General features: G+C 40.6%; 2 protein-coding genes across 2 annotated transcripts; both read left to right on the top strand.

Moving 5' to 3' along the window:
* Nucleotides 1-289: 289 nt before the first annotated feature.
* LOC146551635 (uncharacterized) lies at nt 290-8,950 on the top strand. Its single transcript, XM_085256632.1, has 3 exons — nt 290-386; nt 1,713-1,817; nt 7,853-8,950. Exons 2-3 carry the CDS (start codon nt 1,800-1,802, stop codon nt 8,705-8,707), a joined length of 873 nt encoding a protein of 290 aa, XP_085112758.1. The 5' UTR covers nt 290-386; nt 1,713-1,799; the 3' UTR covers nt 8,708-8,950.
* Nucleotides 8,951-22,478: 13,528 nt separating this feature from the next.
* On the top strand, nt 22,479-23,314 carry LOC146551634 (interferon alpha-inducible protein 27-like protein 1). The gene is made up of 4 exons (XM_085256666.1): nt 22,479-22,513; nt 22,628-22,651; nt 22,726-22,893; nt 23,002-23,314. The coding sequence occupies exons 1-4, from the start codon at nt 22,495-22,497 to the stop codon at nt 23,109-23,111; spliced, it is 321 nt and encodes a 106-aa protein (XP_085112792.1). The 5' UTR covers nt 22,479-22,494; the 3' UTR covers nt 23,112-23,314.
* Nucleotides 23,315-27,885: the final 4,571 nt, after the last annotated feature.

Raw genomic sequence — 27,885 nt, 5'->3', positions numbered from 1 at the left:
CCTTTTCTGTAGAATGAAGAAGTGCTTCCCTTCTTTTAAAGTAAATACAGGCTTACAAAGATCCTCTAAACAAAAAATCCTCGCCTGCAGAGAGCAAAATCTCTTAAATAAATGGGGGTAAGCGTAAGCTGAAGCCATCTGATGTTTATGTTCATGAATATAACACACTGAAACATTTTGTCTTTGTTTTTATTGTTTATTAAAATACTTTTAAATGTCTAGTTTTAGTTTAAGAACCATCTAGTCCAGCAGGTGGCGGTAATGCACCTTAAAGCTCTAACCGCCAAAGAAAAACCCCAAAGAAGAAGAAGAAGCCGCGAAGTTCCCGCTTCATTGCGTTTGTGTTTTAGTTTATTTTTCTTCCTCATCTAAAGTGAAGCACTAAGGTAACTTTGATCTGAGTTCAGTCAATCTTGAATTTAGCTCCTGAGTGAAGTTTTCTGTTGCTCTCCTCGGTCTCTGTTGTCAGTTATTTGTGAACCAGTTGAAAGAAAAAGCCTCTACATCAAGTCAAGCTGCTATAAACTAATTTACAAGAAAATATTAACAAATGCTAATGAAACACAGAGAAGAAAACAGTGTTATTATTAGAAGAAAGCTTTTAAATTAGCTAAGTGTAATCAGAGTTTCTATTATTTTATTAGTCTGTTACTAAGCGCTAGTTAGCATCTCTGTCACTGTGTGGCACCTGCATAGTTTTTGAATGCAGCGTGCTATCCAAGCTAGCTAGCTAGCTAGCTAGCTAACGCCAGCCATCATCAATATAAGGTCACTTCCAGCGCCAAAAAATCCAAATATGTTGGCGGTAAAAGTGCTATAATGAAATCAATTTAAAAGAAAGGTAAAAAATAAATGTATTCCAGACTAAAACACAGCTGCCTTTGTCTTATCAGCAAAGTTGTGTCAGCCCACAGGGCATGTGATTGTAAAAACTGGCCTCACTCTGAGAGGCCTGTTGTTAGAATCATTTCAAAGATAATTTGATAAATTCTGATCAGTATTCAGTAAATGAGCCTGATTAACTGTTAGCAAAATAATAATGATAGGCCAGAGATACCAGAGATTCATTTTTAAAACAAATACAGCCTCGAACCCCAAGAGGGGATCTGTGTTTTAAAAGTACTGCAGAGTTTTTAAAATAGAATAGAATAGTCTTTTATTGTCTTTGTACATATTCAACTAAATTGTGGGTGCTCCACACCAACCGTGCATGGAAAACAATATAAACAGTAAGACAATAAGAATAAATTAGAGGACAGGTTGCAGAATGCTTGAAAGTAGTGCAATGGACTTGATATAAGTAGAGAATCGGAGTGTGACTGAGTGATGAGGGTTACTCAGATCATGGCTCAGATTTCTACACCCACTCAGATAGGATAATCTTCCACGGCACACCTGATCAGTTCTCACGGCACACGTATATATGCTGCGGCACAGTGGTTGGGAAACACTGTACTCGTTTATGCAGGTCCATCGATTGTTCTGTTTTTGTTCTTTGCCAGGGCTTTTTTTAAAGAGGAATTGCTCTCCTGGTACTGGTGTGCCATACTGCTGAATTTGGTATCGGTGCTCAAACCTTTTGTGTATGTTTTAAACAAGTTGCTCACCCAGGGAAGCTAAAATTTGTTGTTTGTGCTCTCAGATGAACATATGAGACACTTTGACTCTTCAGTGCAGTGTGGAGCCTAACAAAGTTCTGTTTTGTGTCCCAGCTGATCAGCAGGAGGAGAAGAGTCTGACGGAGCAGCAGGGGAACATTTACGCTACTTGGACTCAGCTCAGCCACTGCAGAGAAAACAATGAGTTCGACAAAGAAGGTGACAGATACTAGTGTTAAGAAATACTCCATTAACCCTTTAAGGCCTATTGGAGCAGGAATGCTCCGTTTTGCGTAACAATTTTAAAATCCCGGTAGAACTGCACTTAAGCTAACACAATTATTTTATTTAGGAATAGTTGTACTTACATCTTATGCCATCAGCTTGCCCTAGGTCACGTTTCCTTCCACATATGTATTTGCAGAAATTGCATAAAAAGCACTTGCAGCAAAAAAACATAATATACCAGAAACACGCTTTGCTGTTCATAGCACTTCCTATGTTGGAATAGATGCCAGCGCGAACTATCACATGTCCGACTTTACCTGCCAAAACCTGCCTTCAGCGACACCTATACTGGTGTTTTTAAAAGTCATGTTTGACTTTATTCTTTTCTGTATTGTTTCTGGGATGCTTAGAACTCAAACTGCACTGTTGGTAATAGTTTATTTTGATGCACATGCTGTTTGTTTGCAAATTTGCATTATAATATTTATTTTTGTTTTTCCTCAAAAATGCTCAAAAACAAATTTCCTGTGGTTGGAAACAATGTGCAACTTTTTTAAATTTACAGTTTTGAGGGATACAATTTTCTAACTACAAATATGTGTAAAAAACAAAACAAAAACAATTTAAATTTTTTTGTATTTTATTGCAGTTTTTTTGCACTTTATGTAGTTACTATGGACTTAATGCATAGATATTATTAACATTTGGGATATAATGGTCATATTGATGTATAGCAACTTGAAATGCTCCCCAAAATGGCATTAAGGCAGGGCTCTAGACTAACTTTTTGCCGGTACGCCTAACTTTAAAAAGTTAGGTGTACCAGCACAAAAGTTAGGCGCACACAAATTTTATAATAATTTATATAATATAATGTGTTTTTCTGGATACACTGTGCTTTTTCAGCATTCAAAGATTGATGACACCGTCAGAGCACTGGCTATGAATTTCAGAAGGATCAGGCCTTAACTTAACAGAAAAGTTAGCAATAGTTCTTTTCCTATTACAGCTACATCCACTTCTGTTGTGCCTAGGCTGCTCACTAGGGCTGGGTATCATCACTGATTTCTATAATCCATTCGATTCCGGTTTTCAAAGTCCCGATTCGATTCAACTTAGCCTCAGACAGTCAGAAATATTATAATTCTGATCATTTATCAGTACTGACTTCTTCAGAATTGTGAACATCACAGCAGATGCCTTTGTGTGAAAGTAACTGAGAATAAAACACAGAAAAACATGAAGGAGATTTTCCTTGTCTGGCTTTTTATAGCAGATAACCTTCAAAATATTCTACAATGTTCTGCATATAAAGTTTAAATTTCTTCAGTATTGAACAACAGAAAAAATAGGCTTTCTTGTCCGATGTCATTTAAGTGAAAAAAAGAATAGAAAAAGACAGCAGCCACAGCGCCGTAAACAGCGGTAGACTGGTGGGTAATAAGCGAATGAATAATACAGAAAACAGAGATTGGAGACGGGAAACTGTTCTTGAAGTACAGAGAGAGCTAGCTGTGCATGAAGTGTGATTTTAATAGTCGTGGAAGCAAAACAGCAAAATTCATGACGACATTGATCAAATGTGAAGCGCAGTTTGCTGCTTCTTTTGCTGCTGGCTCAGTGAATTTTGGTTGGAGAGACAAAACCTGCAGCTCAGAATCAGCGCAAAAAGACGTAATCACAGCGCGGACCGGACGCATCAGAATCGCTAAGCTGAGAAAGCCGAGAAAGACAAAGCTGATTCTGATGCGTTGGCTCTGTGTTTACGTCTTTGTGTGGAGTCCGTGTACCTGCTCTCATTTGCTGTTTGGTTGTTGTTGAAATGGTTTTGTGAGCTTTAATCTGAGAATCTGGCGTTTCTGGCAAAACACAGTTATATTTAAAAGTCGATTCAGGATTTAATGAATTGATATCGCTTTATTCAAGCTACTCACCTCCCACTTCCACCTGCACTTTCAACTGGACCACGGCCAATCAGAGAGGTCCCGCCCCTTACTATCTCTGATTGGTTTAGTCCACGATAGGGGCATAATGTGTGTCTGTTGTTGACCACAGGGAAGGTTGCAGATTTTTTATTTTTTATTTTTTTGCTACCCGAACATTTGGTCGCACAGGTGCAAGCAAATATATTTTTTAGTCGCACCACTTGAAAAATTTGGTCGCATTTGCGACCAAATTGGTCGCACTCTAGAGCCCTGCATTAAGGGCATGTAAAAATTAGAGATGGACCGATCCGATATCACGTATCGTATCGGTTCGATACTGACGTAAATTACTGGATCTGATATCGGAGAGAAATAAAAAATGTAATCCGATCCATTAAATTTCAAAAAAGCACCTCACAAAACTTGCGACATGGCGTAACTCGGCTCATAACCGTAGCACGTCGGAGCAGTGTGCTCACGTGATAGAGCGGCTGTGTGTATTTGTAGCCTCGCTACCAATCCGGCATTTCATCTCCGAGGAAGTTATCCCAGAGAGAAGTAAAGCAAGTGTGTAAGTTCGTCTCTGAATGTTTGTAAAGCATTCCTGCGATGGAACATATATGGAGCGACTGCCTCTTCTCTCCCCCTCCCTCTCCTGCTGCTACTTCAGTCATGAAATCATGATCAGCTGATCGGCTTTTCTGTCGCGAGTCCGTCTCTCTTGTTTGTTTTTGGCCCACTTCGCGCCAGAAAGAGGAACCCAGCAGCTGAACAACAGCAGCACGTTTAACCTTGATAAGCTGTTGTTAGAATTTATTTAATATTACTTTCTACACCAGGATCCTTTTCTAGCTGACGGCTGGTAACTGTGCAGGGGCGGATCTAGCAAAGTTTAGCCAGGGTGGCCGATAGGGCATTAACAGGGAAAAGGGGGCACAAAGACATCCTTTTCTTTCTTATTCTCATTTAAAATGTCTAGATTTTAATAAATAATTATCTGAATCTTACACCCAAAGTTTTAATCTGATGTAAAATGTATAGAAGTCCATGACTGTATATAGTAACTAAGCCTAATATACCCTAGTAAGCTTTACTACTTTTTCCTTTGGGAAGGTACCATCTGTGCAGTCTGCAATTCTGTTGAAGAAAGATGTTGAATCTATTTAATTATTCTTGAAAAATAATTGATTTCTGTGAATCTTTTTTCACACTGCATCAAATTAAAGTTGATTATGTTGATTAAGCATCATGAAGTGGAGGGTGGGTGATTCCCTATCTATTTTTTTTTTTTTGCTGGGAGTTTTAGAGCCCTATTATTTAGGTTACTTACTCCTTAAAATACCAGAATAGGGAGGATGGAGTAGGATTAAGTGTATTAGATTGATCACTATTACTGAACTATGAAATATTTGGGTGCTGTGTATTTTTTGCATACAGGTATAACAGAATAGCTTTAGTGTTTTGTTTTTTAACTTGAGTATGAACTTATACAAAAACAGCAAGATATTTTAAAAAAAACAGTTCTGTTGATTAAAAAATACACTATATCGGATTCATATCGATATCGGCAGATATCCAAATTTATGGTATCGGACAAAAAAGTGGTATCGTGCCATCTCTAGTAAAAATATAAACATAAGCTCTTGGTTCTATGGTAGGTCTTAAAGGGGTAAAAGATGAAGTACTGATATATATTTTATGCAAAACTAACTGAACCTTGTGCTATATTAATGTAATGTAATATTCATGTAATAATACAATGCCTACATTGTAGAGGGTGACTTTGCCTCTAAAGAGGAAAATGGGCAGGGAAGAGGTTAAAGTGGGATTCAGCAGGATTCAACCCTAAAATCAGCTGTAGTGGCTCAGTGTGGGGAAAAGAGTCACAGCTCACAATCATTTCTGTTGAGAGCTCCAGTCGATGTTCTTAATGTACAGGATGTGATCAGCTGACCTGCTGCTCTCTGTGGATGTACACAACTGAATTCAACCAGATGTCTGCAGATGTTTCATGAGTTGTCCTGGCTGATTTCCATCCTCTACACCAGGGGTGTCAAACTCAACTGCACAGGGAGCAAAACTCAAGGCACACTTTAGGTCGCGGGCCAAACAAGATAAACATTTATTGAACACTAAAACCATGTTTTTTAAACAGAAATATGAATAAAAACAGACAGGAATTTTATTCCAGAATAAATAAACTTAAAAAATCAACTTTAACTTTAAATGTTTTGATCTTCATAAAAATATATCCTGTCAAAATTATGCAAGTTAGAAATATGAACATGCTGCAAAAACCCCAGAAAAAATAAATGAAAACATACACAAGGTTGGAGCTGCATGTAGACGGAGCTGGGGCATTGCTGCAGGAATGGAACTAATAAACTGTGCAGGCCATTCAGTGTCGTACTTTGCCTTGAGTGTACCATTACACTGCAGCTCCATCTGAATCTGCACAGGTGCAGTTTCCACGTAAAGAAGAAGCTTGAAATTCTCTTTTTGTGCTTCACAGTCACCAAAGCGCCGCGAACTCAGTGCGCTCAGTTTATCAGCAAAGTGCGCCGACTTGGTTCAACATTACTTGGCAACAGGGAAAGTGAGACAGGTTGCACTGGTGCATTTGTGACAGCTTCACTTGAAATGCCTTCACTGCATCATACATGCCATGTCCATTGTTAAATCTCCCAATTCTTTTGATCTTTGGGCTGAAGGAAGGACAATACTCGGTGTATAAATGCTCAATCAACAATCTTTTATTCCATACAATTCAACACTTTTGAGCATAAACCATCCGGAGGGGAGATGAGCGCGGGAGGGTGTCCGCCTGATCTCGAAGCGTCTGAGTGTTTCTCACATTCTTATAGCTTCAGCCCCCCTCCACCTAGTCATAAAACCTAAACATTCACATTCTTTCTCTCTTACGGCGCCTAAGTGACGGCCTTGGCTCCCTGTTTTATCTCCTCCTGATGAGATGGGGCAGAAAACCTCTCCGGTATGCTCTGTTCTCTTCTAATCAGACAAATAAGGCCATGACTCTCTGAAAACAGTATTTCTTATACCTCAGCAGTATAATGCATCATAAAACAATATCACTCATTCACAATAAATCAGCAGTCTAATGTAATACAAATCAGTTTAATAACTGTAATAGTTGTCACCTTCTTCAAAGTCAGGAGAATAATGCAAACTAAAACTACGTAATAATTTCACTATCTTTAATTAGGGGTATAACGTGGCATAAGATAATATAATAATCTCACACCATGAACTGACAGATTTCCTTGCTGAGCTCAAAAACTCTATTGAGAACTTTTTCCCAACTCAGCCAACGGAACTCTGTATGATAAGGATGTCGCCAAACTCTGAATCATAGAAGGATGAAATTGACGGTGATTTAAACCTTTAAACTCAGATAAGATTTACGGTTTGTGTTACAGTGATCGTTACATGCTCCATTTATAGGACTTTACCACACAGCCTGGTGTATGATGCAGGATTGGATTTCATGTGTTACTGTTTAGGCTCAAATCAATTTAGTCTTTGAAGCCCGCAGTGATGAAATAACTCCCCTCAAATGACTTAAACCAAAAGTAACAAGCCTGTGTTGAAAATGTAAGGAGTAGAAAATACAGATTTTTTTTTTAATGTAGCGAGTAAAAGTAAAAAAAACGTCAGGTTACAGTCAGACTCTGACATCATCCTTCACTGAACCAAGCTAGTAACTGTTACATATGATTTATTATTATCGAATAAATTATACAATTATAGAAATATATAATAGGAAACAAACAGGAAATATAAAAAAGTACAGACCTGGTAAACATTTATTACTATGAGTGTGTTAGCATTAATATTTGTGTACAAGCAGGAGGGATGGGCATGATTTTAGAGTGTTTGAACAATGATTAATTATCTTTAACAGCAGGTTGGATGTAATGTGTTACTACTACCAGTAGGTGGGGATAAGAGACCTTTAAGGTGTTTGGTGCCACACTCCACCTTCAGGTTTAAAACTAGTGTTAATGGAGGGAGTTTGAAGCTTCAGTTTGTTTAATGACTGCATTTCACTCACTGCCTCTGCTTGTATCTCTGTCACTGCAGGACCAACGTGGACCGAGAAGTCAGCGCTCTCAGGAGGCCGACAAACCTCACAGAAGAAAGAGAGAGAAAAAAAACACCTGTGACGAGTGTGGGAAGGATTTTACCTGGAAGTCTAAACTAAAACAACATCAGCTCATCCACACTGGAGAGAGACCGTTCAGCTGTGACTTGTGTGGAAAGTCGTTTTCCTGGAAGAATGTCCTAAAAAGACACCAAGTCATCCACAGTGAAGTTAAAGCTTACAGCTGTGATCAGTGTGGCAAAGCTTTTACTCAAAGTAGCAACTTACAGAGTCATCTAGTTACCCACTCTGGAATTAAGGCATACAGCTGTGACATCTGTGGAAAAACCTTCAGCCGGGTATGGAGCCGAAATATACACGTACGCATTCACTCCGGAGAAGATGTGTACTGGTGTGATCAGTGTGGGTCATCCTTCACCACTGCAAGTCAGCTTAAAACACACAAACGAGTCCACACAGGAGAGAAACCATACAAGTGCAGACACTGTGACAAAAGCTTCTCACATTCAGGTCATCGTAACAAGCATGAACGTACACACATGGAAGGAAACTACAGCTGTGAGCAGTGTGACAAGAGCTTCAGTAATCTCAGTTCATACTCTGCACACAAACGATCCCACGTTACTAATAAACTGTTTCACTGTTACCACTGTGCCAAAACATTCACTTCATTATCTGCTCTGTGCAAACATCAGCGCGATCACGCAGGGCTGAAATCGTTCCCATCACAGGATCAGAGTGAATCTGAAGAGAGAGAAACATCCTCTGGTTTCAGAGTCCAACTTAAAACCCTGGAGATCAGGCTCCACAGAGTTCAGGTCGGCTCTCCTTAAGTTTAAGTTAAAGTTCTAATGAGGCTATGAATCAAACTGTTCCTATAGTTCAATGTTAATCTTTATAAATTGTTCTTCTGTTTGTGTTCAGTCGTTACCTTTTTTTTCCAGTGGTTGGATGAAAAATCAGTTTCCTGTTGTTCAAGTTTTTATTGAATGTATTTTGTTAAAGTTCTTTTTGTTTAACTTCTTAAATAAAGTTTTTTAAAAAAAAGTTAAATAAAGAATTGTTTGAACGACAAAGATTTTGAGCCATGATGTCATTTCCTGTATTTCAGAGTAAAGACTGAAGTGACAAATGGAAACATGTTTACAGTCATGGAATAAACACTGATGGGTCATCTGTAGGAAGTTCTATTGCTGACCTGACAGACTCGACCTTGTTTACAAAGAAAGAAAGGAACTGATGACATGTGTCAGCAGAGGCTTTCAGGGTTGTCTAGAGTAGAGCTGATAGTCTTAAAGAGAACATGGCGATTATGACAATTTAACACAATGACCTGAGAAACATTCTTTTAACATTTCAAAAGAAACCTGCAATTTGTCTTTCTTCCACTTTCACTCTGCTCTCCTACACTGACGCCTGACTGCTTGGGTGGATTCATTTAACCAGGGCTGTGGAACACGTTTTGGGCGCCTGGTTTTTAATGGGTTCACAGGGTTTAGGGTCTGAGTACAGATTTCCTGGAACTGCAAAAGCAGCTCATCTGGGGTGGATCCAGTAAGTAATCTAAGGCTATTCATCATCTCTCCCCTCAAAACAGGACTACAACAGTTCAAAATCAGGACTACTTAGGACTTAACCAAAACAGAACCAGAAACAGCTGGGGGAGCAGCACAGCAAAGGACTCATCCAGACTGGAAAAACGAATCGGGAAGGCTAGCTCTGTGGTCGGCATGAAGCTGGACACTTTGGTGATAGTGGGAGAGAAAAGGACATTAAAGAAACTGCTGGACATTATGGAAAATGCTGGGCATCCTCTGCACATGCTCGTAAATAATCAGAGGAGCCTATTCAGCGACAGGTTGCTTCTCTCAAAGTCAAGAACCAACAGGCTTAAAAACTCCTTTGTCCCACATGCCATCAAACTGTTTAACTCCTCGTTGGAGGGGAGAGGGAGGGGAAACAGGAGGACAAAGGCGAGTGGGAACAACTGAGCTGTAGTGCCTTTTCACTGTGCAATATTTGCAATATTTTTTTATATTTGACCTTTTTTGTGGGGCAAATAATATTGACACCAGTCATTTTGAGTTTTTCTGAAATGATTCTGTTGTTGTCTACAAAATATTAAAAAAATTAAGCTTTAGGGAAATCCTCTGGTTTAAAATCCTGTTTTAAAAAAAGCACTTGGGACAATTGTGGTGGAGACAGCTTTTGTTATAATATCAATAATATTTTTATGAATATGGGATACTGTTACATGTTTGCATAGACTTTTGTGGAATATGGAGACACTCCTGGCATTATATGAGCAAAGTGAAACTCATTTTTTAGGGTTCATGGAGATGAGTGTGAAGATCCAAACAATCGCTGTCAGTGATGGAGAAGCTTTGATGAAAAAAATTTGGTAAAAAGTTCACCAGCATGAAGGAAATGAAGTTCTCAAACTTTCCTTAGGAGGACCCCAGCACGCCTGCTTAAAGAAAAGTAAGTGTGCTGATGTGGATGCTTGCAGTGACTGCTGTATAGAGGCCATCACATGAAACATATCAGTGTCATAAATGTTAGTTTAGTCACGTGTTTGTTTATTATCCTTATTGTTTTATCTGGGACTGTTTGCAAACATCTCAGAGAGAGGAGACACCAGCATCTGAACAGAGACTCAAACCAGCAACCTGCAGCTCCCTGCTTGGCTGCTCCAGTTTTCTCCTCTCTCATGTTGCCCACCAGTGATTTCTAGCTGCCCACCCACACAGCAGGCTAGAATATGCACTGAGCCTCAGCACCATGGTTGCAATACTTGGACATGTTTTCTTTATTAAATAATGAACCAGACCCCAAAAAGTAAACAGCTGTTATTGCTAGGCAACGGGAGCAGCATTTGGTGATGCAGCACCTGACATTCCTGACCATGTGGGCGGAGCATGCATGGAATGGAATGTTTTGTAGAACTGTGCAACACAAGCACTTAGTTACAGCATTTTTCATTTTATCCAGACACAGCTAGAGACACATCTACAGCAGCATCTCTGTGCAGGACAGACGACGGTTGAAGAAAAAAAACACATCGAAAACTTCACTTCTCTACAAAACTTTGGTTCCTTTGTTTAAAAGGCCAAAATGAATCAAGGGAGATCGAGAAGAGGATTGGTGAGTGCGTCACCATACAGTACAGAACAGTCTGAGCTGATTAAACTACGAGAAGAATTTCAAATAATACAGGCTGAAAATGTCAAATTAAAAGAAGTGGCAGAAGAATCAAGAGAAGAAGCTAAAAATTCAAAGTTTGAAACCGAAGTAGTATTGAAGGAATTACTGCATGTGGGTCTAAAGCTTAAAGGAGAGAAGATGGGAAAACAACAAGCAGAAAATGAGAATGAAAACATCAAGAAAGAACTGTTGGAAGCTCAAAAAGCATTGCAGGAAGAGAAAAGCACAGCACAAGAAGCTAAAAATAAATATCAAACTGCAAAGAAGGAGGCAGAAAATGTGATGCAGGAATTACAGGAGGTGCAGGAAGCTTTTGAAGGGGAGAAAAGGAAAATGCAGTTGGCAACACAAGAAGCTGAAAATGTAACGGCTGAAGCTGAAATACTCAGGAAGGAATTACTGCATGTAAAGCAACAACTTGAAGAGGAGAAAAAACGTAAACATGAGGCAGAAAATGAGATTGAAAATATGAAGAAAGAATTGTTGGAAGCTCAAAAAGTGTTGGAGGAAGAGAAATTTAAAATACAGGAAGCAAAGAAAGAAATGGAAAATACAAAGAGTTTCACTCAAAACATGAGGAAGAAGTTGCTGGAAACAGAGGAAGAAATAGAAAAAGAGACACATGGAAAATGGGAGGCAAAACAGGAAAGTGAAACTCTGAAGAAGAAACTGATGAAAGTGCAAGAAGAACTTGCAGAAGAGAAAATTGAGTTGAAGGTATTCAAGAAAGAAACGACAGCCTCTGAGGTGACCAAGAAAGGCTGCAAAGATGCACTTAAAGAAATGCAAAAGCACAAAAAGGAAGCTAAAGAGCTCCTGAAACAGAAAGTCAAACTGGCCAAACAGCAGCTGAAAGAAGCATTTAAAGACGCCGAGGAGCAGCTAAACAAAACCTTAAAAGAGCTGAAGGCAAAAGAAAAAGAAAAGAAAGCCGAGGACAGGAGTGGATTCTGGAGCAGACTGCTGAGAAAAAACTGACCCAGCAGCATCAAGTTTAAGGAGAGCAATAGTTTCTTCCTCCTTCCCCCTCTCTCAACCTTTCTTTCACAAAAATCCCCCCAAACTTGACTTGGGACGTTTGTTTGTTTTTAAAAACTCTATTCTGAATACATGTACTGAAATACACAAATAAAATTGCCATAACTTGACCTCACGTTGCCGGCTTCTTTTCTTGTGTGTCTGTGGATGTAAAACAGTAACACACTTTCTGCTCTGTGTGTTTTTAATTGTAAATAAATGCAATATATCTTCATTTTAAAAACTTCTGCTCTAAATCTTTTTTTAGCAAAATGCTTTTTTTGCCCCTTCCTGATTTCTTATGTTTTAACATGTTTGTTACATTTACATGTTTCCGATTTCAAGTGTTAACACAGATGGTCAGAGACAGAGGTCTGGACAGCTCTTTCCCTTTATTTGTATTTATTCAGGTTATTTTTATACTCAAAAATCCATCCACAAGCTTCAACGCGTCCAGAACTCTGCTGCCCGTATCATCACCAGGACCCCTTCTATCCACCACATTACTCCTGTTCTGCAGCAGCTTCACTGGCTCCCGGTCAAATATCGTATCAATTTCAAAATACTCTTGTACACATTTAAGGCTATTCATCATCTCTGCCCTCCATATCTTTCTGATCTGGTTAAGATCACCGCCCCATCTCGTTGTCTCAGATCTACTTCTTCCCTTTCACTCTCCGTCCCCTCCCCCCGTCTTGCCACCATGGGGAGCAGGGCTTTCAGCTGCTCTGCTCCACGACTCTGGAATCCCCTACCTCCTGATTTAAGAAATATCTCTTCCTTCTCTCTCTTTAAGTCCCAACTCAAAACTCACTTGTTCAAAATAGCTTATCCCACATAACCTCTCCACTCTGCTCTTTTAAATTAGTTTATGTCTTATGCTTTTACGATTGTGTAAACTGCTTGTTTTTATGTTGCTTTTTATTCTAATGTGTACAGTGACCTTGAGTGTTTTGAAAGGCGCTTTCAAATAAAATGTATTATTATTATCTTTGAAATATCTCAGTGTGACACTGATACTGTACATGAGTGTGGTAGGTTTTGAAAACAGCATCAGCAGAGTACACAGCAAAGGGGAAAGGAACAATTGTTCCTTTCAAATTTTATACAAAACATCCAATCCTGGATCATATCCATATCCACTTAGGATCGAGTGATCCAAATACACCACATTGTGACAATAACCACGGCATAGCAGCTGATGAGCAGCAGATAGATACTGCTCATGGCACCACTGGTGCAACTAGACTTGCAGTCAAGACTGCCAAAACCAAGACCAAGACCAGAGGGTATCGAGACCAAGACAAGACTAAGAACAAGTCGAGACCAAGTCGAGACGAGACCAAGACCAAAATGAGACGAAGTCGAGACGAGACGAGACCAAGACAAACAAAAGAGTCTTTAAACTGCAGCCAGATGCTGCTTCGTTTACGGGTGTCAGGCATATTTATGTGTTTTTGCTTTCACACAGCCCTCCTCACCACTGTCTACTGTCTCACTCACTTACTGAGAGGACAGACGCACCCTCCACTTGACTGTCGAGAAATGCAGATCCAAAAGCAACAACATGGCAGGTCAAGAGACAACAGCAGTATCCTGAGCAGCGAGGGGTCCAGCAGCAACAGCAGTATGTGCAAAAGGCATCAGCAAGGAGAAAACACCATCATCATGACTGGATGGATGGAGATGCATTTCCAACAAGCTGCAACTTCACTGTATGTGAATGCAAATTGAGAACACTGTCTGAGTTGGACATTTGTTACGTTTGGAGTGAAACGGCAATGGAAGAGACAGTGGGCGTAGATTTCGTTTTGGCATTGGTGGGGACCAATGACCAATGATTCAGGGTTATTTTTCCTTTTTGTCCGTGCTTCTTGATAACAAAAGGAGAAATGGACTTGCCTAAATATCCTCTTCTACATGCTTTTAAACCATTTAAAATTTAGGGGTTAGGGTTAGTTACTGTACAACATCTTCAGCTATAAAATCAGAAAACAGGGCAACAGCAAGATGGTTTTTATTTTTAAAAAAGGGGGAAAAAGCTTTATGATCAGTATAACAGGGAACAAAAAACAAAAATTCAAGCGTAGGCGTGAAGCCACTGAGGTGGTTGTTAGCGGGGGTGACGCGATGCTTCTGGTATGCATGAATTAATTAAACAGTCCAATAACTCCATGTGCTAGAAGGTGAGCCTTTACAACAGCCGCCCCCATATTTCTACTGAGAAATATGTTCAAAGGATTAAAGATGCTCTTTTTCACAAAGCGGGGGCAGAGGAATCAGACATGCTACAGGTCTAATATAGGTTCAGGGGGTCGACCTAGAGGTCGACAATGCAGGCCAGACAGTTCAGGGGGCCGACCATGTAGCCAGCGGTGGCGGCAAAGCAGGTCCAAATGCCAACCACGTGGGATGCAGCGGCAGGCCCAGACCTGCAGACCGTTGGGCAGTTTTGCAGGTGCTGGGGGCAATGTACGGGGCTTGGCAGAGGCAGGACCAGGTGATGCAGGAGCAGGCAGCGCCCTGACCACTGGCGGAATGGCAGCCACAGGCGGTGGAACTGGTGATAGTGGCACTGCCGGTGACGACATAGGTACTGCTGATGGTAGAGTATGAGGTGGGTATGATCAGAGCCTATGAGCAGTAGTGGAGCTGCTTTGTTAGTAAAGGTTAATGGGATACCTTGAAGATGCTTGTATCTCCGTTGAAGAGAGGATACGGGGTAGGTGTGGTCTGAAAGTGCTAAGTGACTTGTAGCGAAGGCATTATTAATTGTGTATGTTTTCTCTGGACGTGCGATGGGAGAAATCTGGAAACTTACAGAAGAACCTTTAATAGTTTCAACTTCTTGATGGACAGTTCTGAGTGATAATTTTTCAGCTTTCCCAGTTAGTTGGAGATGCTTAGCTGCAGATGTCAGAAGCATGGTACGTTGGGAGCCATCATCAAGTATTGCATATGTTTCCAGGGTTCTTTTGCCATTACGCAGGAGCACTTTCACAACCTTTAAAAGGACACTAGGGCGATCGCTAGGTCTATCAAAGTACAGTGTCCTCACTACAGGATTAGTTTCAGTTCTAGGTCTCTGATTCACCTCACATAGGATCTGTAGATGTCTATCCATGCAGGTGGCACATGCTTTCCTCAGATCACACTTCGCAGCCTGATGAGTTCTAGCACAACGCCAGCACCGTTTGTTTCTCTTTATCCAGTTTATTTTCTCATCCTTTGTCTTGTTAATGAACTCAGGGCACTTGCTAATGTGGTGTTCAGGTGAGCAGCAATATGCACATCTAGCCTTAGTCATTATGATGGGTTGTGCTGCCTGTACAGGATCGGATGCATTTGTCCCATGTAATATTGTTGTGAGTGGAGAGGTGTACTTATGGGCAGGTAGTGGCTGGTTAAAGGATGAAACAGGACTGTCCTTTCTTGGTTGACACTTGCACTCTATTTGCAACCAGGATGAGAACAAAGGTAAGTCATACATCATATCTCCTTGTTCCCTGTAAATGTGCCGTTTGAAGCGACTGGAATGCTCTGCGGGCAACTTTTCTAACAAGCGATCGACATGGGAGCCACAATCTAGTTCTGCACGTCCTTGTTCTCCCATAGTGCTAAGCAACCCAACTAAAGCCTGTACTCGAAGAGCAAAATTATCAAGGCTCTGACCATCACCTGCTCTGATAGGAGGCAGTTCCAGTATATTCTTTAGCTCTTTCAATGCCAGCTGTCTTGGTTGCCCATAACGCTCATCAAGGGCTTTGATGGCTTGAGTGTATGGGTCAGGAGCGTAGGAAAAGGCAAGAGCTAATCGTTTAGCTTGGTCTACTTTCAGATGATCGAGGAGGACATGATATTTAAAGTGCTCCGTCTCATGAGGGTCAAGCAGGTTAGTAAGGGCCATTCGTAACAGCCTATACTGGATTTCATCTTCTCTGGTAAGGTCTGGGAAAGAAGGACCCTCAAGCTTATACACATGTGTTCTAGTGCTAACAGGGTGACTAGAACTAGCAGTAATGGGTACTGAAGGGTTTTGTGCATGCAAACCATCAGATGTAGCTGGTTGCTGCTTTACAGGAGGGTGCTGCCTTGGTTCCGGAATGCAGACGAGAGGTTGAGCGGGGTCTTCATCTAGAGGAACAGCAGGTTGAACACATGAAATCTGGTGGGGACCTTGCAGTGGCGTGGCCAGGAAATTAAAAGGAGTCTCATCTGGTGTCGGAAAAACTGGTCTAGGCAAACCACTTGAAGGAACTGCAGCATCTAATATTGTTGAATTAGGGAAAGGAGGGCTAGCAGCCAGAACTGCACCAGAGTGACGGCTAACCTGGGGGGGCTAAGAGGGTGATTGACATGTTGCTGGATCAATCACTGGGAACTGCTCATGTTGCTGATGTGTTTGGGGAATGGCTTGTAAACCGCAAACAGAGGATTTGCTTTCATCAGAGACAGTGTGAATTGAAGATCTGGAGGAACTGCGAGAATGGGGAGGAGATAACTGAATCATGAATTGCCTAATCTCCCTCATTGTCATCAGGAGTTCCCTCATCACCTCATCTTGATTGGTGGGTAAAGGAGCAGGGGATGTCTCTGGTTGTCTTTCTGACTCTCCGACAGGATCCTGCAGCCCATGTGTGTCTTTGTCACTATGTTGGCATTCTGTTTGACTCTCTGTCTCACATGTAGCTCTTCTAGCTCCAGGGTACTGAACGTCATACTGCTGCAGGTAGGCAGGAGGTCGACTATCACGACCGGAACGTCTCAAATCTTCAGTCAATGGCTGCTGTGAATCCATGACGCTAACGCTACTCCGGCTCGGAGGACCATGTTTTGGAGGAAGGAAGGCCAAGAACCACACCCAATCAAAGGTGAGGAAAAGAAACAAGGTGCATCTGGTGAAGTGAATGTGCTAGAAGGTGAGCCTTTACAACAAGTATGAGAAATGTTTTTTATGATGAATTTGTTCATACTTTTAGCTACATTTTTTATCCATAAATGTAAGTTTACTAACAAAACACCATATTTCTGTCATTATTTTAAGGATGTGGAAATGTACATACAATCAATATCAGACTCCACCAACACAAAGGCTCTCAAAACAATATATGTATGTGTATTCTTATAATTGTTACCTTTTTCTTTTACTCTTGGCTTTTTGTGTTCATGTTCTGTTGTTTTGTATACTTCATCTGTTCGTATGTTGTATACTCATTGTTTATTAAATAAAGTTTAAAAAAAGAAAAAAAAAGAAACTTAAAAAGGTTACCTCTAGCGGCAACATGAGGTATCAACCCAAAAATGGCTCCTACAAAAATAATGTCTTCTTTCAACTGGGATTAAGATTGTCTCATTTCCAGCAGGTGGCACCACAGTCCTATAACCCTCACAAGAGCTGGGAGAAACACTAACGTCTGTAGTACAATCATCCAGCGACGAGAGGATCTGTGTTCCAGCCTCAAATAGTGCTCCTGGGTGATGACCGCTGATTGTTGACAGGTGTGTGGGCCAAGGGCGGGAGCCCACAGTGAGCTCCGCCCAGGCAGAGAAAGAGAGAGAGAGAAAACCAAACAACACATGTAGCCTTGTGGGGCCGGCCGGGCAGGCACGGAGACCATGACAGTTCGAAAAGCAAACACACTTGGTCGATGCTGAGAGTGGTCCTGTTGCTGAGGTTGGGGTCATCCTGTAATCTCTTACAAACTACCTCCAACGCTTCTGTGACCACTGAACGCTTCTGCTCAGGTGGTTCCGGTAATCCGCCATCTTGCGTGCTGTTTGCTCATACTGACGTACAAGCTTTAGGCAGTCCTTGCCAAAGTGGTTTAAAACCTCTTGATGCATGCTCAATCATCCAGGTAAGTAAATCCCCAAAAGTCGATTCTGTTCATTTACATACATTACATTTGCATGATGACTGAAACTAGCACCACTGAAGGGACAATGGGCTGGGAGGTCAGTTCCTTCATCATGATTATGCAAATTCTCATGACCATTGATCAGCAACCATTGATCAAAGCCCACTGATCATTGGCCATGAATACCATTGACAGAGAGTTGAGGAATGGCTGCAATCACAGTATTGTAAGATGGTGAAAGATGTACTCTTAGGCCCTCGTGAGAATTTGCCTTGAGGGCATCTTCTTTCTTACTTCAAAACAGGTTCTGTACTTTTAATTTGTCAAGGCAGGTTAGTTTGAGTGACCTGTTTTTTCTTTTGTTGTATGTTCTGTTTGCTTAAGAGGAAATTCCTTCTTGCATTCTGTCAGTCTGCCCCAGGGCAGCTGTGGCTACAACTGTAGCTGCCTCCACCAGTGTGTGAATGTGAGATTGAATGAATAGTGGAATTGTAAAGCGCTTTGAGGGCCCCGAAAAGCGCTATATAAATGCAATCCATTATTATTATTATTATTATTATTATTATTATTATTATTATTATTATTATTATTATTATTATTATTATTAAGAGCAGTGGGTTGGGTGATCTCAACTATGTGTAACGTGACTGTGAAATATGAAGATTTACAGGTTGAACAAACATACACTGGCCTACAAATGTTTCCTCCTGTGACAAATGTCAATGCACTGTATGAAAATATATACTATATAAATATATGGAAATGTCGCATGATTTGAGAATGAAGTTACAAAAATGTCTGATAACCTTTGTTGCTCACTTTTACCCATCATTTTGAAATAAAATATCATTGTAGAGGATGAAGATGTTTTATCTAATCCAAAGACTGATATGATGCTTCTGTTGTCTTCACAAATTTAATGTGACAAATAAAAACACGTGCAAAGTCCAGACCTTAACTTGACTGTGGTGGAACCTTAAAAGATGTGTGAGTCATCGGGACCACGAGACAAAAACTGCATCCTGTAACTCAACCAGGGTTGCTCTCATGGTCACTAATACAGCAAGTCATTTGGTAAAGGTTAGAAAATAGGGGAAAAAAACCTTTAGTGCTTAGTGGCTGGGACTAGTTTGGGGCACCAACAAAGGGATAGTTTAGTGCAAACTATAATTTCTCCCCATCAGTTTTAACCAATCAGATAAACACAAATTCTCATATAAAACTTTGGGCCAACCAAGAACTGTACAGGGAGTGCAGAATCATTAGACAAATGAGTATTTTATCCACATCATCCTCTTCATGCATGTTGTCTTACTCCAAGCTGTATAGGCTCGAAAGCCTACTACCAATTAAGCATATTAGGTGATGTGCATCTCTGTAATGAGAAGGGGTGTGGTCTAATGACATCAACACCCTATATCAGGTGTGCATAATTATTAGGCAACGTCCTTTCCTTTGGCAAAATGGGTCAAAAGAAGGACTTGACAGGCACAGAAAAGTCAAAAATAGTGAGATATCTTGCAGAGGGATGCAGCAGTCTCAAAACTGCAAAGCTTCTGAAGCGTGATCATCGAATAATCAAGCGTTTCATTCAAAATAGTCAACAGGGTCGCAAGAAGCGTGTGGAAAAACCAAGGCGCCAAATAACTGCCCATGAACTGAGAAAAGTCAAGCGTGCAGCTGCCAAGATGCCACTTGCCACCAGTTTGGCCATATTTCAGAGCTGCAACATCACTGGAGTGCCCAAAAGCACAAGGTGTGCAATACTCAGAGACATGGCCAAGGTAAGAAAGGCTGAAAGACGACCACCACTGAACAAGACACACAAGTTGAAACGTCAAGACTGGGCCAAGAAATATCTCAAGACTGATTTTTCTAAGGTTTTATGGACTGATGAAATGAGAGTGAGTCTTGATGGGCCAGATGGATGGGCCCGTGGCTGGATTGGTAAAGGGCAGAGAGCTCCAGTCCGACTCAGACGCCAGCAAGGTGGAGGTGGAGTACTGGTTTGGGCTGGTATCATCAAAGATGAGTTTGTGGGGCCTTTCCGGGTTGAGGATGGAGTCAAGCTCAACTCCCAGTCCTACTGCCAGTTTCTGGAAGACACCTTCTTCAAGCAGTGGTACAGGAAGAAGTCTGCATCCTTCAAGAAAAACATGATTTTCATGCAGGACAATGCTCCATCACACGCGTCCAAGTACTCCACAGCGTGGCTGGCAAGAAAGGGTATAAAAGAAGAAAAACTAATGACATGGCCTCCTTGTTCACCTGATCTGAACCCCATTGAGAACCTGTGGTCCATCATCAAATGTGAGATTTACAAGGAGGGAAAACAGTACACCTCTCTGAACAGTGTCTGGGAGGCTGTGGTTGCTGCTGCACGCAATGTTGATGGTGAACAGGGCCCTGTGCTTCGTACGTCGCTTACTACATCCAAGATCAAATGAAACATCCAAGATCAAATCATCGCGCTAACTCTGAGCTCGCTATTCCGGTTCCCCGAGCACACCTGTTGTTGACGATTAGTATAGCTGGATGAAGTAATGTGAGATCACTGGGTGGCCCAACAGGGGCTACGCATCGATAGTAGAAACATTGATCGGCAACCCTTTGATTGGTCGGCGAAAATGTCGAAGGAGCGCGCTCGGTATTTTTCGGCAGCAGAGCAAGAACTCTTGAGTGAGGGATTTCAGGAGTTTCAGAGTTTAATTAAAACGCAAGGGAACACTGCAAAGGCTGCAAAAGCAAGGAGAGAGGGCTGGCAGAAAGTTGCTGACAAATCAAACTCGTAAGTAATTCAATAATAACAATAATAATGGAGTGGATTTATATAGCGCTTTTCAAGGCACCCAAAGCGCTTTACAATGCCACTATTCATTCACTCTCACATTCACACACTGGTGGAGGCAGCTACGGTTGTAGCCACAGCTGCCCTGGGGCAGACTGACAGAAGCCAGGCTGCCATATGGCGCCATCGGCCCCTCTGGCCAACACCAGTAGGCGGTAGGGTAGATTTATCATATCACACCATATTATCCAATATTATATTACATTATATTATATTATAATATGTTATATTATATCCCCTTTCACATTAGAGCCACAACAGGACCCACTAGAACATGGGAACAAGTAAAAGTGAAATATAAGAATATTCCACAGAATGGTAATATTTATCACTTATATTGCTTTTAGTCGCTTGGAAAGAGACCCTGAAATAATCTGTTTGTTTGTTCATAACAGCAACCAAGAAAAGGGCAGAGCAAAAAAAAAGACAGGTGGTGGTCCTGCACCCCCTCGTCAACAAGTTGGTTAAGTAAATAATACCCTCACGGGAAAATCGATATCTCTCAATGAGCACACTGTCGCGCTGAGCTAAAGGATCCTGTCTGTCCCGCAATATATGCTGAATTCTGAGGACTCTCCTTATTAATCTTGCACCTTCCGCAATGGGCTGCTCGCGTAAACGGACAGGACATGGCTGCGACAGACTTCCCAAATCCACCTTCGCTTTTATAGCCGTGGTCTCTCATCTTGATTACACGAAGTAATTTACAATTACTACTCTGAAATATGAATTACATCTGTAATAATCACATACATGTAATAGAATGTTAATAGTACATTTCCCTTTTTTAGGGAATGACCTGTATGTATCTGTGTGAAATCAATAAAAGGATCAAGTGCTGCATTATCTTTAGTTACATTGATAATATTTATTTATGGTGAAACAGTGGTGGAATATCGCTGTTGCTTTCGTATGAATGACGCGGACATACCTGCGTGGCCGCGATCTAATCCTGTTTACATAAAGTAAACCTGCTCCCCAGCAGGTTTACGCTTACGGCTCTGTTGCTATGACAGCAAGTCCCGGATGGGCTTCGGGGAACCGAACGATCCAGGATCACGCGAAATCGTCAACAATCTCATCCAGCTAACTCACTTAGCGCGGTACGAAGAACAGGCCCCAGATCAAAACACTGACAGAATCCATGGATGGCAGGCTTTTGAGTGTCCTTGCAAAGAAAGGTGGCTATATTGGTCGCTGATTTGTTTTTGTTTTGTTTTTGAATGTCAGAAATGTATATTTGTGAATGTGGAGATGTTATATTGGTTTCACTGGTAAAAATAAATAATTGAAATGGGTATATATTTGTTTTTTGTTAAGTTGCCTAATAATTATGCACAGTAATAGTCACCTGCACACACATATCCCCCTAAAATAGCTAAAACTAAAAACAAACTACAAACTACTTCCAAAAACATTCAGCTTTGATATTAATGAGTTTTTTGGGTTCATTGAGAACATGGTTGTTGTTCAATAATAAAATTATTCCTCAGAAATACAACTTGCCTAATAATTCTGCACTCCCTGTACATGCCTGTGTTATTTTTTTAAGGTACATCCCTGTGCTCCTCCTCCTCTGTTCATATTTGGTAAATGGGAGAGGTAGTTCTTGGAAATAAAGTAAATAACATACATCAGGTTTGTTCAGTTGAGCTCTTGGTGTCATTTGAATGTTATCTTTGAAAGCACAGACATGGAATGGGAAGAAATATGTGAGTCTATTTTTTTTTATAACAGTGTTATCCCATTATACAGTGGATATGAATTATTATTATTATTATTATTGTAAAGAATTTATTTGACATCTTTTTGTATTTCGTTAACAGGCAAGACAGTCCTTGTGTCTGCAGGTACGCCATGACATTAACCACAGCATAATTTTGAAATGAAAATCTTTAATATATGTTTTTTGGGGTTTTTTTAGGAGCTGGTGGAACTGTGATTCTGACTCCTGCCATTCTGGCTTCACTGGGGTTCACTTCAGCTGGAATAGCAGCAGGCTCCATCGCTGCCAAACTGATGTCATATTTAGCAATCGCTAGTGGAGGTGGAGTTGTAGCAGGAGGTCTCGTAGCAACCTTGCAGTCCTGGGGTAAACTGAATAATTTACTATATATTATCTCTCTCTCTCTCTCTAAAAGCTTTGCTCATGTTGAATAAGCTAATAGAGCTAATAGTGTCTAACATGATTTCACTGTAGGTGCAGCAGGTATGTCATGGGCTGCCACTGCATTATTTGGCGGTGTTGGTGGAGCAGCGGCTTGGGTGCTCTCAACTGTGTGTAACGTGACTGTGGTTTATGAAGATTAACACGTAAAAAAACACAAACTGACCTACAAATGTTTTCTCCTGTGACAAATTTTAATCGCCTGGATGAAACGTTATTCTTATGTGTGAATGTCAAACACTGAGATTAAAGCATATTTTGAGAATTAAGTTACAAAAATGGTTCATAAAAATTTCATTCAGATTTTATCCATCATTAAAAACAAAAACAAAAAACAACTCATATGGTGCCTTTATTCTCTTCATTAATTCAATGTGAAAATTAAAAGTCATGCAAAAATAAGTGTTTCCTTGCTTTTATTGTAAACAACTGTGGAGCAGGGAAATTATTTTACTGCTATTGTTAAATAATTGTCATCATTACCATTGCATTAATAATAAAATCTGGAGTTTATATTGCATTCAGGGGTTAAACAGCGTCTCTTTCAGAAAGACTGAGTTGCAGGCTGACAGGAAGTTGTATGCAGAAGTGAAAGCAGATAGTTATTTTGAGCCGCAGGCTAAGACGAGGCTTTAACAATGTAACAGATAGCTTTAAGAAGGCCTTAAGCAGTTATGACTATTTTATACACAATGCATATCTGTGCTTATTAAAGAGTTGGAGCTCGGTCAATTAATTGGGGGTCGGAAGCTTTGTTCGGCGCGATGTTCGGACAATCTATTGTGCAAGTGACTTGGAGCCATAGAAGGAATTGCAATACATGCTTACAAAACACTTATATATCAGATCATTTTATATTAAGGTTTTAGTAGAGGTTCTTGGTTAAAACATTTATTTAGTAGAAGACATACACATAGTCTCAGTGAGCTTCTGGTCAGGTAAAAGGTCAGAAGTGCAACAGGTGAATTGAGAAAGAGCATGTGAGGTCGTGACACACACACATAGAGTTAAATTTATTTAGAGGAACCGTCCTTGTTGTCTCGGCAAGAAAGAGGAACAATTCATTTTAAGATAAGAACGGAAAGTACCAAGCCATGAAAATAGAAGATGATTTTCTGGGTGAAAAGTCATGATGATGTTGATCTGATCTATGTATAAAATGTAACGGTGACGCATGAAGGGGCGTCAGTAAATAAACCCTGATGCTATAAAATATCTGTTCATGCTTTGATTAAGTCGAAGACTACTTCCTGTCTGCGTACAGAGTTGTCTTCCCACACGTGTGTTCATTAAAATCATTGTTTGACCAAAGACCTACTGGACCATGGGTGGTGTGTACTCTCCTTCCTCAACTTTGAATCTTAACATTTGGGGGCTTCGTCCGGTGGTTGAGGAGGGAGAATTGGAGGTTTAGATGGAGAAATTTGGTGGTCTCTGAGGTGGTCTGACGGGCAGACATGAATTCCAGTGGTCTAAGTGAGTGGGCATAAGCCGGCTTATCCAAAAGGTAAGGCACTACCTGTTGAATTATTTCCAAAGTGTGCCAAATTGAATATGATAAAATTTAAGTCTACTCACTGAAGTTACTGGTGGATGTCTGTTTTGATTTTGATGAGAATGTCATGACAGTACTGAGGATTTAAAGCAGTTGGACTGCTGGAAAGGATTTAATGCGGTTGGACCGCGGGAAGCAGTTGGACTGCTGGAAATGATTTTAGTATGTTAGGGAATTTGGTTATTTTTTGGTTATAAGGTTGGACCTGCTTCAGTCTTACACTTTGTTGGGTGTTTTACTGTTGTTCCAAAGTATTATAAATTACTCAAGAACGCCAGTTGGACTGGTAGGAAGCGCAGAGCCCGGAGGTTACGCTCCCTCCTTGTCGTGGACGCGCGACATTGACCTCTCGGCGAAGAGGGATAGTTCAGTGTGGCTTAACTGTGGGGTACAGGGCATCCTGGAATTAAGCTAGGAGTTAGAGTCTCCTTACCGTTTGGAACGGTATCTGCGCTTTTTTGGGCAGCAAAGGTTGGACCTTGGGTGTTGGACACTTTTAAATTGAGTTAGGGATTTTAGAAATGAGGCCAGAAACAGTTAAAGTCTTGATACTGGTTAATTGGTCGCAAAAAACTCAGGGAGTTTATCCGCTGGGCGGTTATTTTAAATTTGTCTAAAATTGTGTAGGCGCTAAAGCTGGCAGATCTGACAGTGGTTGTAAATATAAGACGTCTCTGTAATAAAAAAGATCTCTGTGTGTCGAGTCAGTAATGCACTGACTTCCTGCTGCTATTCTTAGATGAAGAGTGTGTGTGCATGCAAATGAGGCAACTGATGCAGAGCGCATGAGAGGACTATGCTTTCGGTTTTGTGTGATTATTCAGCCCTATAACTATTGTTTGCAAATGTGGATAAATGTCTGCGATTAAAATGCTGGCTTAGTAAATAATAACATTGTAAATATATGAATGGTGACAGCGTTTCAAAATAGAATATAAGAATTGTTTGTGTTTAAAACCAACGTTTAGGTAAGAAGATTTAAGGTGGATTTGAAGGCATAAACAAAAAATAAAAGGGTTCCAGTCTGTAAGTGTTGTTAATTCATGAGCTGACTGGATGCAGAGTAAGTGGAGTGGTCATCCTGAGAGGATTGAATGATACTCTAACTCTGTGGTCAAGTCAGACATAGGTTTTAAGTAACCATGAGCCACTAATAAGCGTGACAGATTAATGAATATGTGTAAATTGAACTTGTTAAATAGCCTTAATAGAAGTATCTCAATGAACACGCAATGAAGTGGACTTTTTAGGGGTAGTTTACCATTGATACCATAAAAAGCAACTTAATTAGTAGTTCAATAACAAATTTTAAAGATAACCTTTGTTATTTGATAAGAGAGAGAAAAATTCAGGTTACATATAGTAAATAAATAAGGGAATGTTAATGTCTGCGTCATTCCACACTGAAATTTCAATTGTAGGGGATCATTTGGAGGTGAATTGTGTAGGACACGGGGAGACAGAAGAATCTCCCCATGAGTTTCCGGTGTGCATAGAAATTGAGGAGGCTGAACTGGAAGCCTGACTGGGTCGTTGTTTTTGTTTATTTGAGGGTCTGCTGGAAATTTGTGAGAACGACCACCTTGATATGTGGGAGCCTTCTCGGGCAGCGATTTTTTGTTAAACATGTGGCAGGCTGTGCAAAATGGAGAAAGCTTTGACATGATGAATAAAGGTGTGAGAGGTATTTCTTGGGTGATGTAAGGTAGGATGTTTTAAAGTTTAAAAGTGTTTTTAATTTGAGAGAGGCATGAGTGATGTTATAAGAGTTTGAGTTTCTTTTTCTTTCAGTTTAAAACACATAAGTACATACACTTGGTACACCTGTTTACTCTTTGACTTTATTAAAACAAACGGTGTATTTGAGTTTGAATTTCAGTAATTGTATGTTGATATGGTAATTTAGTTTTATGTTAGGTGAAGGAGATGTCCATCTCTGCGTCTTGCAGGATTGAAAGTGAAAGTTGAAGGTTGTGATGTGAATGCTGTGAGTACTCGATTTGAATGATTCTGTGTGAGGTGTACAAAATACTAAATAATAATAACACTATGAAAGTTGATAGTAGAGTGAGTGCAAGGTGATGTGTGAACAGAGGAAGTCTGAGAGAGAAGTGTGTGCGTAGGCAAAATGCAGAGTGTGTGCGCGAAATAAGGGAGTATTGTTTTTACATCAAGGTTTAGTAGAACTAAAGTAGAACGTTACAAACAAACAGAAGAAGGAGTCAGAAGTGAGATAGTTTAATATAAGATGCAATGAAGGAAGCAGCTTACATTCCTTTAATTCCCAGAGCCAGTGTGTTCCCTCCCCTGCCCACTTGGGCCCCGTATCAGGCGAGTATGGAAGGCTGGATAGCCCATGACGGGTAAGATCCCACCTCGAAACCCTGGGACAACCTAAGGCAGGCACAGTCACGATTATTCGCCTCACTCAGTCCCGGTGAGCTCCGACTCACTGGTGAGATGAAGTGAAGAGGATGGGACCTCAAGGGGTAAAGCCGCTGGGCTAAGGTGGAGGTGGAAAGTGGCAAGTGGAGCCCTACCTTCTGGCTGAGGACAAGGAATGCTGCTATTTAAGGTAGGAAATCAGAATTTGGGTTAGTAAATTTGGGGAGGAGAAAATTGACTGTTTAAAGGCAAAATTATGAAGGAGTCTGACACACTGCAAAAGCACCATATGCAAATTCACATACACAAACAGAAAATGCATTAACCTTATAAAGACAAGACAAGCTCATGGAGTTTAATGCAGAGATAGAGATTAAACCTGGCTAAGAACACAAACATATGCAATGAAGAACAGCTTGCTATTTTGTATGAATGATACAATGGTGTGAATGTTTAATAAAATACATTTGTGTTTGTAATTGAGGAATAGAAGAAGCCATATGACAAAGGGGGTTATGTTTTATGCTGAATTGAAGTATGTTACAGAGCATAAGGGGGTGATTTTTGTGTGCAAATTGTGTGGTTTTAATGAGACTTTTGGTGTATTGAGGAGGTGAAATTATGTGGTGGCAAGACTTGGGTGTTTAAGGTTGTTGTGGTGATGGGTTGATTCTGTCAGGTAGGTTGTTGTTGTTATTTTTGTTTTTAATAGAGGGAGTTTTAGGAAACATGGACATGTCTGGGAGGGGCCCATTATTTTGTAACAGTGCACTTAAAGAAAACCTGTCAGGGGATTTTGTTTTGTTTTCATGAGCTAACAATCAGCTCTATTTTTTCATTTCTGTTTTAAGCAGGCCTGCAACAGTGAATAACGGCGCTGAAAATTATCGGGAAGAGCAAATATAAGGTGGGCTTCCCAGATTACAATTGGCTGAGGAGAAAGCTACCTGTGGGGACTGATCAAGGTCGTAAGTCCC

This window comes from Mchenga conophoros, linkage group LG19 (genome assembly GCF_057382185.1).
Source record: "Mchenga conophoros isolate Kocher_MC1m ecotype Shallow Benthic linkage group LG19, M_conophoros_male_GT1.1, whole genome shotgun sequence".
Lineage (NCBI taxonomy): Eukaryota > Metazoa > Chordata > Actinopteri > Cichliformes > Cichlidae > Mchenga > Mchenga conophoros.
The sequence above is the reverse complement of the archived record's forward strand: the minus strand, read 5'-3'. Positions and strand labels throughout refer to the sequence as shown.